General features: G+C 43.6%; 1 protein-coding gene across 1 annotated transcript in view; it reads left to right on the top strand.

Annotated features, from left to right (window-relative positions):
• The window catches only part of LOC116523700 (semaphorin-3C-like), an 82,441-nt gene extending 64,603 nt beyond the window's left edge, over positions 1–17,838 (top strand). Inside the window, 5 exon segments of the mRNA XM_032238833.1 lie at positions 2,734–2,775; positions 4,472–4,630; positions 8,753–8,819; positions 14,410–14,540; positions 16,534–17,838. Of these exon segments, the coding sequence (XP_032094724.1) occupies positions 2,734–2,775; positions 4,472–4,630; positions 8,753–8,819; positions 14,410–14,540; positions 16,534–16,947 (813 nt within the window). The 3' untranslated portion in view covers positions 16,948–17,838.
• The last annotated feature ends 1,476 nt before the right edge of the window (positions 17,839–19,314 follow it).

Genomic DNA, 19,314 nt, shown 5'->3' with positions numbered 1-19,314 from the left:
CTCCAGTCCCTTAATCCTCTTTGTGGCTCTTCTCTGCACTCTTTCTAGAGTCTCCACATCTTTTCTACATTGTGACGACCAAAATTGAATGCCGTATTCCAAGTGTGGCCTTACCAAGGCATTATAAAGTGGTATTAACCCTTCACGTGATCTTGATTCTCTCCCTCTGTTGATGCAGCCTAGAACTGTGTTGGCTTTTTTGGCAGCTGCTGCACACGGCTGGCTCCTATTTAAATGGTTGCCCACTAGGATTCCAAGGTCCCTCTCACAGGTTCTACTATTGAGCCAAGGTACCACCTATACTGTACCTGTGCATTTTTGTTTTTTTGCATTTCACAATAGCTCTTTAGACTTGTATACTTTCTTTACAATGCTTTATAGTGCCTCGCTAAGTGGGTTTACAGAGTCGCCTATTGCCCCCAACAATCTGGCTCCTCATTTTACTGACCTCAGAAGGATGGAAGAACTTGAGTCAATCTTGAGACAGTCAGGACTGAACTCTTGGCAGTGGGAAGAATTTACCTGCAATGTGGCATTCCAACCACTGCACCACCAGGAAGGAGAATGAGAAGGGAGTAAGAGAGGAAGGATGGAAGGGAGGAAGGAAGGAAGGACGAAGGGAGGGAGGGATAGCAATACACTGAGACTTATATACCGCTTCACAGTGCTTACAGCCCTCTCTATGTCGTTACAGAGTCAGCCTATTGCCCCCAACAATCTGGGTCCTTATTTTACTGACCTCAGAAGGATGGAAGAACTTGAGTCAATCTTGCTGCATTCTAACCACTGCACCACCAGGAAGGGGAATGAGAATGGGAATAAGAGAGGAAGGATGGAAGGAAGGATAAAATGGGACAAAACTCACTCAGAACATGTCTCAGTTAGCAACATAAATTTTGGACTCATTTGTGTCCTTAAATTGAGAACTACTTATAGTGCAAATGAGAACCAAGTGATGTGTATCCATTCTGCTTTTCCAAGTGTAGTAGTAATGATTAGAAACAGACTTTGTTTTTTTCTTATGGGATTATCCTGCTAATCTTTGAGCCTTCCTCTTCTCTTCTTGGCTATCATATGAGTGTGTTTTACAAAGAGGGATATATTGCCTTGCTAGTTAGCTTCATGTACCTCCTTTGTCCTTTTTCTGTTTCTAAATTTGGGCCCGAGTAGCCCCAGAGAGGTACATGCCCGCTAGCTGGACAGGTCTTCTGAACCAGCTGAATGCAAACACAACGTCAAACGTGCCAACACTTCATTTGCAATGTGGACGGTTGCCTTGATTCATCCAAATACCTCGTTCGGTATTGCTGGCAAGAAACACGGGACACTTTCCCCCCCCACACACCACACAATCCTGTTTACACACTCGTTAAATTGAGCTGTGACCCAAAGGATACGTGCTCTCATTTTTCAAAGCATAAACACGGGATTTATATTTGAGAAGAACAAGACTGGCTTATCTTCCGTTCTTCATCGGCTCCTCCTGTGATGGATCCGTAAGAAGTCAGGGTTACAAAGCTTTGCCAGTGTTGGATATGATGCTGTCACGGGGAAGGGTGAGAAACATGTTACAAAGCTGGAGGAAAAAGGACAAAAGTGTTTATTATCTGGAGACTGGACTGTCAGTTTATGGCAACAGCACTTAGACTTATATACCGCTTCGTAGTGCTTTTTACAGCCCTCTCTAAACGGTTTACAGAGTCAGCCTATTTGTCCCCAACAATCTGGGTCCTCATTTTACCCACCTCGGAAGGATGGAAGGCTGAGTCACCTTGAGCCAGACAGAATTGAACTCCAGGCAGTTGGCAGAGTTAGCCTACAATGCTGCTTTCTAACCACTGTGCAGGCAGGCAGGCAGCAGGCAGGCATGCAGGCAGGCAGGCAGGCAGGCAGGAAGGAAGGAAGGAAGGAAGGAAGGAAGGAAGGAAGGAAGGATAGCAATAGCCCTTAGACTTATATACTGCTTCATAGTGTTTTACAGCCCTCTCTAAGCGGTTTACAGAGTCAGCCTCTTGCCCCCCAACAATCTGGGTCCTCATTTACCCACCTTAGAAGGGATGGAAGGCTGAGTCAACCTTGAGCCAATCAAGGATCGAACTCCTGGCAGTGGGCAGAATTAGCCTGCAATAGTGCTTTCTAGCCACTGTGCCAGAAGAAAGGGAGGAAGGGAAGGAGGGAGGGATGGAGGAAGGGATAGCAATAGCACTTTGACTTCTGTACTGCTCACTGTTCTTTCCAGCCCTCTCTTAAGCGTTTTTACAGAGTCAGCCTTTTGCCCTCGACAATCTGGGTCCTCATTTTACTGACTTCGGAAGGATGGAAGGCTGAGTCAACTTTTGAGCCGGTCAGGATGAACTCCTGGCAGTGGGCAGAGTTAGTTTGTCTACAACTAACTGCATTCTAAGACTGCGCTACCACAGTTTGAATAACAATAATAGCATTTAGACTTATATACCGCTTCATAGTGCTTTTACAGCCCTCTCTAAGCGGTTTACAGAGTCAGCCTCTTGCCCCCCAACAATCTGGGTCCTCATTTTACCCACCTTGGAAGGGATGGAAGGCTGAGTCGACCTCGAGCCGGTCATGATCGAACTCCTGGCTGTGGGCAGTGTTAGTTCATCTGCAGTACTACATTCTAAGCACTGTGCCACCACAGCTCAATTTATGAATTGGGGACTGTTATGATTGTTATGACCAAAGTTTTAGAATCTAAACTATTCTTTTTTTTTCCAGAATAATGCTCCGATAACAACAATGGCCATTTCATCGAAAAAGGTACTGAGAGAAAGAACATCATTCAACAGTTACAATTTGGAGTTTATCATTCCTTAAATGGTGCAACTATATCAATTTTAGACCATGAGTTGAGTACCAAACCAAGAATCATCATTAAGCAGTTGCAGTTTGGGGTTTGAAAATCCTTAAATGTATTTGGTGCAAATATATCAATTAGAGGCCATGAGTGGAATCCTGAACCAGGGCAATGAATTTAAACCAGTTATCAACATATGTCAAGGCTAACTTTGTCTAGTGATACGATGGTGATTAACTAAATCAGGCAGGCTGTGACTTATTTAGAAAGACCTTTTTGCTACCACCCCCACCCCAAATATATCATAGCTGAGTAATCAATCTATGAAGTAGTTGGAGTGGAAAGTAAAGAACATGTTGTATGCCAAATGATGAGATCTTTACAGAGAAGGGTTTTAAAGGCTGCCACTCGTTCTAATACCATCCCAAAAATGTGTGCATCTGCTATGTGCTGATGGAGAGAGAGAGAGAAGGAGAAAGAGAGAGAGAGAGAGAGAGATTTGGGAGGGAAGGAGAAATAGATGATAAATAGATAGATGATAGATAGACAGACAGACAGATATATAGATGATGGATGGATGGAGATTGACAGAAAGAGAGATGATAGATAGATAGGTAGGTAGGTAGGTAGTAGTAGTAGGTAGGTAGGTAGGCAGGAGGCAGGCAGACAGACAGACAGACAGACAAGTGATGATGGATGGATGGATACATGGATTCATGGAGAGAGATAGAAATAAAAATGATGGATGGATGGATGGATGGACGGACGGACGGACAGACAGACAGAGATGGATGATAGATGGATGGATGGATGGATGGATACATGGATTCATGGAGAGAGATAGAAATAAAAATGATGGATGGATGGATGGATGGATGGATGGATGGATGGATGGACGGACAGACGGACGGACAGACAGACAGAGATGGATGATAGATGGATGGATGGATGGATACATGGATTCATGGAGAGAGATAGAAATAAAAATGATGATGGATGGATGGATGGATGGATGGTTGGATAGATAGATAGATAGATAGATAGATAGATAGATAGATAGATAGATAGATAGATAGATAGATAGATAGATAGATAGGCAGGCAGGCAGGCAGGCAGGCAGGCAGGCAGGCAGGCAGGCAGGCAGGCAGGCAGGCAGGCAGGCAGGCAGGCAGGCAGAGACAGACAGACAGGCAGACAGACAGGCAGACAGACAGAGATGGATGATAGATGGATGGATGGACGGACAGACCGATGGATGGACAGACAGACACAGACGATGGATGGATGGATGGATGGATACAGAGAGAAAGAAATTATAGATGATAGATAGCTGGATAGCTAGAGAGAGAGAGAGAGAGAGAGAGGCAGGCAAGCAGGCAGTCAGTCAGACAGACAGACAGACAGACAAATAGACAGACCCTTACCCTCAAAGTTTGGAAAATGTTAACATCGTTCCCAAACATTTCCTAAAAGGGACGTGCCATACAGTGATAACCAGAGTCCCCCTGCATTCATTTTGGCCTAAGCGATTCAGTCCTTGGCTTCGCGATCCTTTGAAGGGCTCAAGGGTGGAAGATCTCTATTTGCTGCCTTCAGCCTAGGCATCTTCCTTCAGCTCCAGAAGCTGCAACCCTAACGTCTCCCTTGCTTTTCCCACAGCAACAGTTGTATGTCAGCTCCGAGGAAGGCGTCACCCAGGTCTCCTTGCACCGTTGCCACATCTACGGGACTGCCTGTGCCGACTGCTGCCTGGCCAGGGACCCTTACTGTGCCTGGGATGGCAACTCCTGCCTCCAGGTTCTACCCGACGGGCAAAAGGTGAAGGAGGACAAGCCAACGAATAAGATTGGCAGAAAGAAGTGCAGTTGTGGCGGTTAACATTTTGTTCACATAGCTGTGATGTAATAATCATGGTGGCGCAGTGTTTAGAGTGCAGTACTGCAGGCTACTTCTGCTGACTGCCGGCTGCCTGAAATTTGGTGGTTCAAATCTCACCAGGCTCAAGGTTGACTCAGACGTCCGTCCCTTCCGAGGTGGGTAAAATGAGGACCCAGATTGTTGGGGGCAAAAGGCTGACTCTGTAAACCGCTTAGAGAGGGTTGTGAAATACTATGAAGCGGTATATAAGTCTAAGTGCTAGTGCTAAGTTCTGTCTGTCTATCATCCATCCATTCATTCCCATATCATCCACCCACCTATCTGTCTGTCTGTCTGTCTGTCCGTCTGTGCGTCCATCTGTCCCATCCATCCATCCATCCATCCATCCATCCATCCATCCATCCATCCATCCATCTATCTATCTATCTATCTATCTATCTATCTATCTATCTATCTATATCTCTGAGTCGTGGTGGTGCAGTGGTTAGAACACGGTAGTGCAGGCTGATTCAGCTCACTGCCAGCAGTTCGATCCTGCCTGGCTCAAGGTTGACTCGACTTCTCTCCTTCCGAAGTGGGTTAAAATGGGGACCTAGATTGTTGGGGGCAAGAGGCTGACTCTGTAAACCGCTTAGAGAGAGCTATAAAACACTGTGAAGCGGTATATAAGTCTAAGTTCTATCGCTATCTCTCCCTTCCTCTCTTATTCCCTTTCTCATCTACATCGGTGGCTCAGTGGTTAGAGTGCAGTATTTCGGTCTGACTCTGCCCACTGCCAGCAGTTCGATCCTGGCAGGCCTCTAGATTGACTCAGCCTTCCATCCCTTCCAAGGTGGGTAAATGGGGACCGAGATTGTTGGGGGCAAGAGGCTGACTCTGTAAACCACTTAGAGAGGGCCGTAAATTACTGTTGAACGCGGTATATAAGTCCAAGTACTATTGCTCTGCTACTGGGAATGTCTTTCACTGCTTCTAAGTTTTCGAAACAGTCAGACTGCCCATCTAGAATGTTTTCTGTCTTCTGAGAGATTTTTTAAGAAAACCAGGGACCTTGTTTCACTGTGTTCCCATTGTTAGTGCTAATAAGTTTCTGAATATGATATTTGCCTGCTGCACATTTCAGAATTTGCCAAAATGTGATCTGAACATGAAGATATGTCTGTAACTATCTTCACCGGGCTTCACAATGGAGCCCCCATATCCTTTCAAGTCATATTTGGGCTTGCTCTGGTGGGAAAAAAGGAAACGCATAGATAATGAAGTCTGGGTTTAACATGTTTTTTTTTTTTTGGAGAAAAGTTTTATTTTATTTTAACATATAATATAATCCAAAGCATATCTACACATCTTAACCAACATTTTTGAGTATTCAGTAGTATATCAATTCCTCTTGCCATTCAGCCTCTTCAATTTTTATTGCTCTTCTGCTTTCCATACACATTATTTCATCTTCATCTCTCCGCTTCTCCTCTCTTCTCCTCCCTACCTTCTTCTATCCTCTCTCTCTCTTCTCTACTTTCCCTTGCTCTCTTCCTCTCCTCTCCTCTCTTTCCACACCTTCCTCCAGTGATGGGATTCAAATAATTTAATAAACGGTCCTCTGCCCGAATGACCAGCTGGGTAGGCGTGGTTTGGTGGTCTTGTGATTGGGTGGGTGTGGCCAACTCAATGTCACTCAGATCAATGGGCGCTTCGCCTTAGCTGTAACAATGTAATAAGGGTTAATGAAGAGGCAGTTTCTGTAAGCAGGGCAATAAAGATTAAGCTAGAAACAACACTAGAATGTTTCCTTCCTGCCTTCCTTACAGGATTAGCCCTGTAAAGTGGGGAAAACACAAAAGGAGATTTCTTCCAACAACCGATTCTCCGAACTGCTTAGAAAGTTACGAACCGGTTCTTCGAATAGGTGCGAACTGGCTGAATCCCACCACTGCTTCCCTCTCTCCTGCTCTTTCCCTCCCTTCTACTTCCCTCTCTCCTGTCTCCTTTCTCCCTCTTTCCCTCTCTTTATCTCCCTTCCATTCTCCATTTTACGTGGTGTATTTCCACCTTTTAGCAAACCCCATTTAATATCACGGAGTTGATAATATATTCTCAATGAAAGAAGCGAAAAAATGTTTCCATATTGCTAGTTTTTCTTTTAAAGGTATACCTTTATATGAATTCCAATTGTTCTCTCTCTCCTCTCTCCCTCCCTCCCTCCGTCCCTCTCTCTCTCTCTCTCTCTCTCTCTCTCCCCCCCTCCCAAATAACAACCATCTCCTTTTGAGTAATATTTGGGCTTGCTTTGGTGGGAAAAGAGGAAACTCGTAGATAATGAAGTCTGGGTTTTACATGTTTAGGAAATTAATTCCTTTATGTAGGAATATATGTATAAAATTGAGGAAAATTATCGGTAGCCAGCCAAGTCTGGGAGTCTAGACACCAGTAAGTAACTCCTTCGGGCAGACAATGTTTTCTCCTGTCTCTTTTCGGTGCCCCATTGAATGCCTACAAAATCGTGTTTTTCCAAAACATGACTGCGAGAAGTTGGATCGTGGCTTCCTTGTGAAAAACCTATCGCCGTGTTTGCCAAATATTTTTCATGTCACGGTCATTAAGTACCGAATTTCCCAGCGCTTTTTTTTTCCTCGTTTGAAATGGATCTTTCCATTGTTTCACGACGACTTCTGAAAGACCCTCTTGTTCCTCCCTGGTCTGTGATCTCTTTCAACATTTTCGTGGCAAAAGGCTTGAAAAAAAAAATTGCTGGAGAGAAAGGCTTCTAACCCTCAGGTCAAATTCTTGTACGGAACATGCAACAATGCTAAAAGGAAAAAAGAAACAAAAAACAAATGTTCCTTCGCAAAGAAGCCATCCAGCCAGAAATCACAACACAACATCAACATGTACGGGATAAAAATCCTCTTTGTTTTTCCCCACTACCCACAAAACCAGGGGTGGGCCAGAGGTGGTATTCAGCAGGTTCTGAGCAATTCTGGAGGACTGTTAGTGGAAATTTAGAGCAGTTTGGAGAACGGTAAATGCCACCACTGGCTGGCCCCGCCCCTCTTCTCTTCTCTGCCTCCCGAGTCCCAACTGATGGGAAAGAATGGGATTTGTAGGGTTTTTACAGTGAATCGTCTGGATGGTCCTTAGAACTGAGGTTACACGTGTAAGTAGAAACTGCAGCAATCTGCAGAAAATATTTGCCTGTCAGCTATTCTTCGCTCTTGCAGGTGTTCCCAGGGATGTTCGAGGACACGGGATGAAACAAAGTAATAACCTGCAACATTTTATTCACTCATTGATAACACTTGATTTACTTAGCTATTACAACGTGAACATTCTCACGAACACCAATGATGTAAGGACTAACCAATTATTGTGCCTTGGAGATTTGTTAGCCAATAATGAGATAATACGTAAAGCTCAAAGAAGCTGAAAACACTATAAGAATGATGTTTCATGATAATAAGTTTGCTGTTGGTTCTCATGTTAATTCTGGATGCTCAATAAACTTGGTTGATTCAGCTATCCGTGAGTGGACATTCCTTTCATCTTCAGCCTCGGGAACCCTAAAATGCTACATTTTGGTGCCCCGAACAGGGACCCATACTTTGTCCAGGGAAGGACAGGTGTCGTCAGCCTAAGGGCTCTACAATCTACTTTATAAGATTTCTGTAAGTATGGGATCTTCGCTTTCTCAAGAGCAAAGAATAGCTGACAGGCAAATATTTTCTGCAGATTGCTGCGATTTCTATTTACACGTGTAACCTCAGTTCTAAGGACCATCCAGATGATTCACTGTAAAACCCTACAGGGATTTGCAGTATCCTTGAGCCAGTCAGGATCGAACTGTTGGCAGTTGACAGAGTCAGCATGCAGTACTGCATTCTAACCACTGTGCCACCATGATGTTACTGGTTGGGTAGTGTAACATCTGAAAGAAAACCACCAAGCTCAGAGAGCACCAAGGACCCCACAGTTCAACCCTGAGCTGCAGATACTCTCTATTATCGATACTTGGCTAGTTGGTGAAATTTTGCAGCTACCTAACTTTCCTTTCCCTTACTGTTACAGGCGGAGTCGAAGGCAAGATGTGAGACATGGAAATCCTATGACTCAGTGTCGGGATTTAACCTCAAAGGTACGTTGAACTCAAAGATAGCTGGGTTACAGAAAGAAATGGCCCTTTTCTTCCTGAGTGAATCATGGTGGCCATTCCACGTGCTAGTAAAAATAGTGGATTACCCCTAAATGTGTCCCGTTTTTTCCTTCCCATTGGGCGGTGTGTCTTGAGAGGGTATTTAATTTCACTGCAGCAGGAGTGGTTGGTTGCAAAAACCCCTCTTATCTACAACGTTGGCCAAAGTTGACTCCATAAATGAAGACGTCTCCCTGAGCTTTTGAAGTTCGCCTACTTTTAAGTTTCACGATTTTATTGCAATTGTGTCATAAGGTCAGCGGACTTCGGAATCATCTTTATCCATACCGTTCTGAAGAAACAGAATATTGATTCATTTGTTTTCCAGCTACGTAAATGGAAGCTATTGTACAGACAGTAACAGAATAGCAGAGTTGGAAGGGACCTTGGAGGTCTTCTAGTCCAATTCCTTGTTTAGGCAGGAAACTCTACACCACTTCAGACAAATGTTTCTCTAATCTCTTCTTTAAAAACTTCCAGTGTTGGAGCATTCACAACTTCTGGAGGCATGTTGTTCCACTAATTAATTGTTCTCACTGTCAGGAAATTTCTCCTTAGTTCTAAGTTGCTTCTCTCCTTGATTAGTTTCCACCCATTGCTCTTGTTCTATCCTCAGGTGCCTTGGAGAATAGTTTGACTCCCTCTTCTTTGGGGCAGCCCCTGAGATATTGGAAGACTGCTATCATGTCTCTCCTACTCCTTCTTTTCATTAAAGTAGACATACCCAGTTCCTGCAACCGTTCTCGTACGTTTCAGCCTCCAGTCCCCCAATCCTCTTTGTTGCTCTTCTCTGCCCTCTTTCTAGAGTCTCCCCATCTTTTTTACAACGTGGCGACCAAAACTGGATGCAGTATTCCAAGGGTTCACTTCCCAAGGCCTTATAAATGGTATTAACCCTTCCCGTGATCTTGATTCTCTCCCTCTGTTGATGCAGCCTAGAACTGTGTTGGCTTTTTTGGCAGCTGCTGCCCACGGCTGGCTCCTATTTAAATGCTTGTCCACTAGGACTCCAAGATCCCTTTTGCAGTTACTACTATTGAGCAAGGTCCCACCTATACTGTACCTGTGGGTTAATTCTTGACTTACAATCCCAACTGAGCCCAAAATGTATGCTGCTATGCAAAACATTGAAGTGAATTTTGACCCCCTTTAACGACCTCCCTTGCCATAGTTGTTAAGCGAATCATTGCCGTTGTTAAATCTTGTCAGAAGGACGCAAAAAGGGCATCGCAGGACCTTGGGGCCCAGCCATGGTCATAAATAAGAACCAGTGCCAAGCGTCTGAATTCTGGTCATACAATAATCCAGATGCTGTGATGGTCGTAAGTGTGAAAAAACGGACGTAAGTGCCGTTGTAACTTCCAACAGTCACTGCAAATGATTCTAAGTGAAGGATTGCCTGTATTTTGGCTTCGGTGTCCTATTTATTGCGAGGAAGGAACAGGAGGGGTGGGCTTCTGGGGATTTGCAGGGGTTTGGGAGAACCTCTAACCAAGATTGTTTGCAGTTTGGAGAACCCCCAAATCCCACTCCTGGCTGGCCATGCCCACCCTGTCACCCGTCCAGGAGTCCCCATATGGCCTGTAAGTGCAGGGCGCACACAGAGGCTCAGGGAGAGCAAAAACGGGCCTACCGGAACGCGAGGAGGCCATTTTTGCCCTCCTGGAGGCTCGAAGAAAGCTTCCGGAAGCCCCCCCTCCTCCATGGCCACATCTGCCCACCAACTGGGCAGAGAACCCCTTGCTAACATTTTTATTATTTATTTATTTATTATTTATTTATTTATTTATTATTTATTTATTTATTTATTATTATTTATTTATTTCCAAAACAAACATGTTGTAAAAAGTATATCAGCTGGTTACAAAAAGCTTTTGTGCATCTCTTCCACCGTCCTCAAATATAATTCATATTAATTCAAATATCTTACCTCAAATATTTACTATATTAACATCATCATACCTCCACTTTTATTTGACTACAATTATTTAAACATCCTTTATCCTTAAATATACCAAGATTCAGTCCATAACCACATGCTAACATTTTTGAAGCCCATCCCTGGAAGGAAGGTTGGCACAGCTTAGATTTTCCAAAAATTCTGAAAAAAAGGTAGTTTATTTATCTATTTTAAATCAAAGCTCCAGCCCAAAACCAAACACAGTCAAAAAAAAATGTGTTCAAGAAATAAGAAGTTACTCACTTTTTCCTTCTTTTTTATTTTTAAGGCTTTGACCTTTTTTCCTTTCTTCCTCCTTCCTTTAAAGAGTGGAAAACGATCCCCCGTCTCGGATTCCAGCACTTAAGATTATATAAGGCAGTTCCATTTTAAGCAGAAGGAGCAGCCTTTCCCAAAATAGTTAGGCTGCACCAGGTTTCCCAAACAACTTTTCTCCTGGTTAATTGTAAGTGGCCTTTTTTTTTTTTTTCAGAATGGTTTCCTATAAAGGAAGGTGTATTTATTGATGGATATTTGATGGGTTGTGCTCAGGGAAGAGTTTCATCCTGAAACTTGAGGGAGTTTGGGTGTGATTTAGAGTAGAATACTGTAGAGTAGAGTAGAGTAGAGTAGAGTAGAGTAGAGTAGAGTAGAGTAGAGTAGAGTAGAGTAGAGTAATGTAGAGTAATGTAGAGTAGAGTAGAATAGAGTAGAATACTATAGAGTAGAGTAGAGTAGAGTGGAATAGAGTACAGTACAATACTGTAGATTATAGTAGAGTAGAATAGAGTAGAATACTGTAGAGTAGAGTGGAATAGAGTACAGTACAATACTGTAGATTATAGTAGAGTAGAATAGAGTAGAATACTGTAGAGTAGAGTAGAGTGGAATAGAGTACAGTACAATACTGTAGATTATAGTAGAGTAGAATAGAGTAGAATACTGTAGAGTAGAGTAGAATAATGTAGAGTAGAGTAGGATAGAGTAGAATACTGTAGAGTAGAGTAGAGTGGAATAAAGTACAGTACAATACTGTAGATTATAGTAGAGTAGTAGAATAGTGTAGAGTAGAGTAGAATAATGTAGAGTAGAGTAGAATAGAGTAGAATACTGTAGAGTAGAGTAGAATAGAGTAGAATACTGTAGAGTAGAATAATGTAGAGTAGAGTAGAGTAGAGTAGAGTAGAGTAGAGTAGAGTAGAGTAGAGTAGAATACTATAGAGCAGAATAGATTAGAGTAGGGTAGGGTAGAGTAGAGCAGAGCAGAACAGAATAGGTTGAAAGGGACTTTGGAGGTCTTCTAGTCCAGCCCCTTGCTCAGGCAGGAAACCTGATATGAACCCTCCTTAAAAATACATATTTTTTTCCTTCAGTAACATAGAAGATTCTTTGTGCATGCACACAATTGTGAACCTGTTGTCTTCTTTTCAAAGCCATCAGCTACAAAATAATTAAATATGGGGTTATTGTTATTATTACTTAATCCTGCTGCATTTGAAGCTTTCACATAAAAAACTTCCTCTTTCAAAAAGGAAAACACCGTGGGATGTTTTTTGGCCGGTCATTCATTCTCTCGGACACACCCTGGGTCTCACAGGGCTGTTGTCCTAAAGAAACAATGAAGCTTTAATCCCCATGAAAGCTCTTTGTGCTCCTGGAAAAGAAAGACAGGATGACAATAGCAAAGTGATGTAAGCAACATCGAATTGTAAAAATCCTGGATTGGGGCTTTTATTTTATAGGGAATAAAACATATGAAAAACAGTTGCTGGAATTGATTATGTCTAGTTTAATGAAAAGAAGGTCTAGGGGAAACACGATAGCAGTGTTCCAATATCTCAGGAGTTGCCCCAAAGAAGAGGGAGTCAAACTATTTTCCAAGGCACCTGAGGGCAGGACAAGAAGCAATGGGTGGAAACTAATCATGGAGAGAAGCAACTTAGAACTAAGGAGAAATTTCCTGACAGTGAGAACAATTAATCAGTGGAACAGAAGTTGCCTCCAGAAGTTGTGAATGCTCCAACACTGGAGGTCTTTAAGAAGATGTTGGAGAGACATTTGTCTGAAATGGTATAGGGTTTCCTGCCTAGGCAGGGGGTTGGACTAGAAGACCTCCAAGGTCCCTCCCTACTCTGTTATCTTTTTTTAACATGGCTTTCCTGTTCATTAAAGCCTTGTAAAATCACACCTGGGAAGATTACACACCTGGAAAAATCTTCGAAAAGGCAAAGATCATGATCTTGGTGGGCTTCAAAGTACACATTGACAGAACAACTTAAATGCAAGCACCAAACACTGCTACTATTGAAAAGGTGGAGGGGGCGGAGTGAACATCACTACATTGCTGAAAAAATTGAGACAGTCATAATATTGGCAATCCAAGACTTTGGAATAAAAAATAACTGATAGAATAGGAATAGGAAATAGGAAATAGGAAATAGGAAATAGGAAATAGGAATAGGAATAGGAATAGGAATAGGAATAGGAATAGGAGTGGAGTGGAGTGGAGTGGAGTGGAGTGGAGTAGAGTAGAGTAGAGTAGAGTAGAGTAGAGTAGAGTAGAGTAGAGTAGAGTAGAGTAGAGTCAAACAGAGCAGAACAGAATGATGGGATGGGATGGAATAGAATAGAATATAGGAAATAGGAAATAGGAAATAGGAAAAGAATAGAATGTAGAATAGAATAGAATAGAACAGAATAGAATAGAGCAGAGTTTAAAGACAGGTAAGGACGATGGGTGGGTGGGTGGGCCCTCTGGAGCACCGTACTGGAACTGTATCCGGTATTCGGGCAGGGAGTACTCGGGGCGTACTGCCTGCAACCATCACTGGAATAAATACTGATGTTGTGATCCTCCTCCTCCCCCTCCCCCTCCTCCTCCTCCCCCCCCCTCCTCCTCCTCCTCTCACCCTCCCCCCTCCTCCTCCACCTCCTCCTCCTCCTCCATTCATGGCACAAATGCCACAACTGGGCACCTTATTATGATTACAGTACTACCCAGATAGCTCTAAGTGCATCTACGATAGTTGCCAGGCACTAGGATTTAATAGCTACCAGCTGATGTAAGGTTGTAAGCTATAATCTGTAGGCTGATGCAATTAGGATGATTCAGCAATACATGTATCACTTTTTAAAGACTCTGATGGGTCCACATAAGCCACCCTTTAAGAGGTGTCTATACAGTATATATGTGATCATTAGAGGGCATTCCTCTCTCTCGTCATGTATTTCATTTCTCTCCTTGTGTCCATAGCTGAGTGGTAAGGGATTTATCTACCGTGTATATGTCTGTATACATTTGTATATAAACCACTATTAATTTTCTACAGGCTCTGTGTGCTGTGTTGTGCTCCTGGGTTTATTTCGTGATAATCATCATGCTGCCAAAACTCTGACAATAGTTAAAGATAACATGATAGAATATACCCTGTCCCGAGTAATGGAACTTTTTCCAAGTGGTGAATTAAAACCTTCTTCATTTTTATTATATTCAAGTGCTATTCCAATCTTACAGGGTGGCATCTATTGTACAAAACAACACCAATGTCTCAACTATGACTCTCAAAGTGTTGAAAATGTTGATTTACATTCTAGCTTATCGAAACGCAGCTGAGGTCATTCAGTATGGAGTCAAGAACAACACCACGTTCCTTGAGTGTACACCTAAATCTCCCCAAGCTTCTATCAAATGGCTTTTCCAAAAGGACAATGACCGAAGGAAAGAGGTGAGTGCAGTGGTGGGATTCAGCCGGTTCAGGCCAGTTCGGGCAAACTGGCTGGCCATGCCCCTTCCTACACAATCCCTTCCAGGAGTCCTCCCGTGGCCTGTTTTTGCTTCCAGAAGCCTGCAGGGAGACCTAATAGGCCCAAAATGGGGCATAGGGAGTTGTGACACCCCCCATGGCCCATTTTTTACTCCCAGGAGCCTGCAAAGAGGCCTACTAAAAATGGGGCACAGGGGGTGGCATGCCCCACACAGTCTGTTTTTACTGCCAGGGGGGTGCAGGAGGCTGAATGCTGCCTCTTACACCCCCTGGCCATGCCCATCATAGCCACGCCCACTCAGCCAGTCATTAAGGCAGAGACCCGATTCAAATGTTAAATCATTTGAATCCCACCACTGGTTGAGTGACCTTATTGAAAAGCAACAAGATGCAATGTGTTATCATCAGGACTGGGTCAACAGATCATAAAGCTGTTCGTTTTTATTTCAAGATACACGAAACAACAGTGTGTTCTTTAACTCGCCAAGAATGCTTGCAATCGAGATGCCAGAATTAAAATTATTTTCACTGCTTCAAAGTGTCTGAGTGAAATAAGAATCTGATGGCATGAAGGTTCAGACATAATCCAGCAATTTCTTTATGGACAGTATCTGTAGGAGAGAACCATGCTAAATCTGATGGAGGGATTCATTTAGTTGAAGTAGAATGAATCTTTTTAAAAATTATTATTATTTATAAACTAGCTGATAACCCGGCATTTTCTAGGTATTTATTTATAGGGGGAAAACGTCCGGACCAAATGTAATTTCTAATGTTGGATTTTCTCCCTTACTAGAGGGAGCCCCCTTGTGGAGGACTGTGAAGCCATTACCATGGCAACTCTACTGTGCTGTACAGTAGAAGCCATTTTACGGCAGTACGGTAAAAGCCATTTTAAGGCACAACAGACTGTATCTTAACGGAACGCACACACCGAGGGGTTTTAGGGATGTTTTACCCTCACTATATTTGTTTCCAGAGAGTATTGCATAACTCCAGAGTTATGCTAACACACACACACACACACACACACACACACACACACACTGTTTCTATGTGGACAAAAATATACTTTTATATTACTGATTATCAGCATCTGAATAACACCCGGATCACAAATGTGAAAGGGAGCACTGCTTTCATTAATTTAAAGTTCTTTTTTTGTTTGTTTATATCTTAGATTAATAATTTATGGTAAGAGTTGAATTAAATTAAATGCTTCTTCGAACGGTACAGTCGAGGGGCCGTCAGCGCAGGAAAACCAAAAGGAAACAAAAATTTAAAAAAATCCAGCGTTTCCTATTATAACAATGTCCGATGAAGAAAAACCAAACAATTGGTTAATAATTTATTTATTAGTTTGATGGACTAAGTGGTGCATTAATAATTTATTTATTTTGGGGGGGAAACTCTTAATAAGTCAGATGATTCGATAGCAAGATAGATTAGCCCAATGACCAAAAACTTTAACTTTTAACTTTAACTTTTAATAAATTTATATGCCGCCCAATCCTGTCGGACTCCGGGCGGCTTACAGAAAAAAGTTAAAATAAGGAGTTAAAAATAAAAAGAAACAATTTAAAAAGAAACAATTTAAAAAACAACACACCATGCACTCAATCTGGGTGGGGCTGGACCTCATTCATGAAGTCAACAGCCCCAGGCCTGTCGGAATAGCCAGGTTTTAGTGGCTTTTCGGAAGGCCGAGAGAGTGGGGAGGGTCCGGATCTCTACGGGTAGGTCGTTCCACAGGGTCGGAGCAGCTACAGAGAAGGCCCTCCTCCGAGGAGCCACCAGCCGGCATTGTCCGGTCGATGGCACCCGGAGAAGGCCCAGCCTGTGAGTTCTTATCGGCCGTTGGGAGGTATGTGGCAGGAGGCGGCCTCTAAAAAGTAACATTTTGGACACAAGTCTCTTAAACTTTTAAACATAATATATTTTGGCCTGTCCCTAGGTGAAACTCAGTGAAAGGATCCTCGCCACGCAGCAAGGTCTTCTCATCCGTTTGGTGCAGGAAGCTGACCGTGGGACGTACCACTGCATTGCCACGGAAAACGGCTTCAAGCAAACCATAGCCAAGGTGAACTTCAAGGTTTGGATTCTGACCACCGTGGCCTTCATGACGGACAAGTGGTCTCCGTGGACCTGGGCCAGTTCGCTCCACGCTTTGCAGTTCCACCCCAAGGACCTGGCTGGATCTTTCAGCCACTCCGAACTCCAGATGATTAATCAATATTGCAAAGACACGCGGCAGTTGGGTCAACAGGCCGACGGTTCCTCCAAGATGAGAGGGGACTACAACAAACTAAAGGCTCTTCTCAATAGCCGGAAAAGCAGGAACCGTAGGAACCAGTGGCCCGGATCGTAAGGGCCAAGATCCATCCATAAACTTCTTCTTCATCACCACTGCAATCTTGTACCCTCACTCAAGGAATTCATTTCTAATCAGGTGGTTTTCTTTCCCCGCTGAGAGTAGAGCGAAACAGTGACCAAGCTTGCTTGACAGAAGTTCAAGGACACTCGGGACACTCAAACTCTCTAAGCTGAAATCAGACCAATAAGACCAAGTCCGAAGAGATGTCCATCGTGAAGTAACCTAGTGTTCCCGTCTTGCTTCTGCTCTCTAAGCCTTCAGAGAGGGTGTTGTGCCATGTTTCCAGGTCATCTTTGTTGACCTGATGACGAAGCACTGAACGCCCAGCTTGGAATCATGGAAGTTTGGAAGGAAAGAGTGGTTAGGACAAAAAGTAACTTGAAGTGGTCTCCATCTACATGTATGGCTTTGTGTGTGTCTGTATGTGATTCTCTGTTTACGGTACGTTGTGTTGACAAATGAGCTCTTGTGGATGCACAGATTCCAAAGTCAATTTCTCATATTAATGTCACAGGAGGATTGTGCCGGTTAGGAATTATGGGATTTGTGGTTACATCACGGCTAAAGGAGCCTCAGACTGGGGAAGGCTAATCTCACCACCATTGTGGCATTTACCGTATTCGGTTCGCTGAGTTCAAAAATATTCCACTTCCCTTGTGTATTTGTATAAAATGGAACCTTAAAAATGATGCATACATGCAGTCCAAAACTACAGATAGTTCTTGACTTACAACAGTTCGTTTAGGGACAGTTCAAAGTTACAACGGCACTGAAAAAAATGACTTATGACAGTTTTTCACAACATTTGCAGCATTTTTATAATCTGATCAAAATTCAGATACTTGGCAACTGGTTCCTATTTATGATGGTTGCAGTGTCCTGGGGTCACGTGATCCCCTTTTGTGACCTTCTGACAAGCAAAGTCAAGGAGGAAACCAGATTCATTTAACAACCGGGCTGTTAACTTATCCACTGCAGGGATTCACTTAACAACGATGGCGAGAAAGTCCGTAAAATGGGGCAAAGCTCACTTAACACATGTCTCACTCAATGGCGTAAATTGTGGGCTCCATTGCTGTTGTAAGTCAATGACTACCTGTATTAAACCCCGGGGATCAAGTGAAGGAGAAATGTGGCGTGAGGATAAATATTCGTGGGAAGTTACAATAATTTATTTTATGAATCATCTCACCTGTAATACAATAGTACACAGAGAACCCACAATACGTAGAGCTACCTATATGTTGACAGATTGACAGTAGTGATTCGATCTAATTAGGAATTTGAAAATGTCTTAAACTGAACCTGAAAAAAGTTAATACCCAATTTCAACCCTCATGTAGTGTAGCCGACATAATGATGGGAAAGCTATTGGTAGAGTGTGTACACACACAAACACACACACTCATACACACACACACACACACACACACACACACACACACACAAATACAGATGACTGAATGCAGAGGTAGTAGTCAGCCGGTTCGCACCAGTTCATACGAACCAATAGCGGAAATTTAGGTTGGTTCGGAAAACTGGTAGTGACCTCTGGCTGGCCATGCCCCCAATTGCTCCCTGTTTGCCACTGGGAAGGCTGCATGGAAGGCCGGCAAGCATGCTGGGGCCACCCGACCGTGGGGAAGGGAGCTAGCAGCCTACTCCCATCCCCGTGGCCGTGCCATCCTTGCCTTCCGTGTGGCCTTCCCAGTCCTGATTTCTTGCCTTCCAAGGTTGGGTCACACATCCAGCCCGTGAAGGGGGAGACACCGTTTCCAGGGCAGCCCAGCCAGCGGGTGGGCGGGGGAGACACGGGCACTACACTGGGGCTGAGAGAGGCAGTGGCAGTGCTCCAGGAGTGTGGATGGATGTCCCAGGGTTGCACATGTGGTGCACATCTGCCCACCCTCCGGAGCACCGCCACAGCTCGCTTTCTTCCTTCTGCCGCTATGCTGCCAGCCTGCATGCCATTATATTGATAGCATTGGCTGACATCCTGTGTAGTGATATAATCCATTCGGGACATATGTTCATAACGCATGAATAAAACATAGACCTGTATCTTCAGTGGTGCCAACCATGAGGTCTTCTCCATTCACTTTGTTTCTATTTCTCGCACTGCAAAGGCAGGTCAGAAAAGACATTCATCTCAAGAGGTTTTTGGAATCTTCCTGCTTGTTCAGGGATGCTGTGGTAGATAGCAATAGCAATAGCAGTTAGACTTATATACCGCTTCATAGGGCTTTCAGCTCTCTCTAAGCGGTTTACAGAGTCAGCATATTTGCCCCCAACAGTCTGGGTCCTCATTTCACCCACCTCGGAAGGAGGGAAGGCTGAGTCAACCTTGAGCCGGTGAGATTA

The sequence above is a fragment of the Thamnophis elegans genome, unplaced genomic scaffold, assembly GCF_009769535.1.
Source record: "Thamnophis elegans isolate rThaEle1 unplaced genomic scaffold, rThaEle1.pri scaffold_94_arrow_ctg1, whole genome shotgun sequence".
NCBI lineage: Eukaryota > Metazoa > Chordata > Lepidosauria > Squamata > Colubridae > Thamnophis > Thamnophis elegans.
This window is presented reverse-complemented; position numbering and strand designations above follow the sequence as displayed.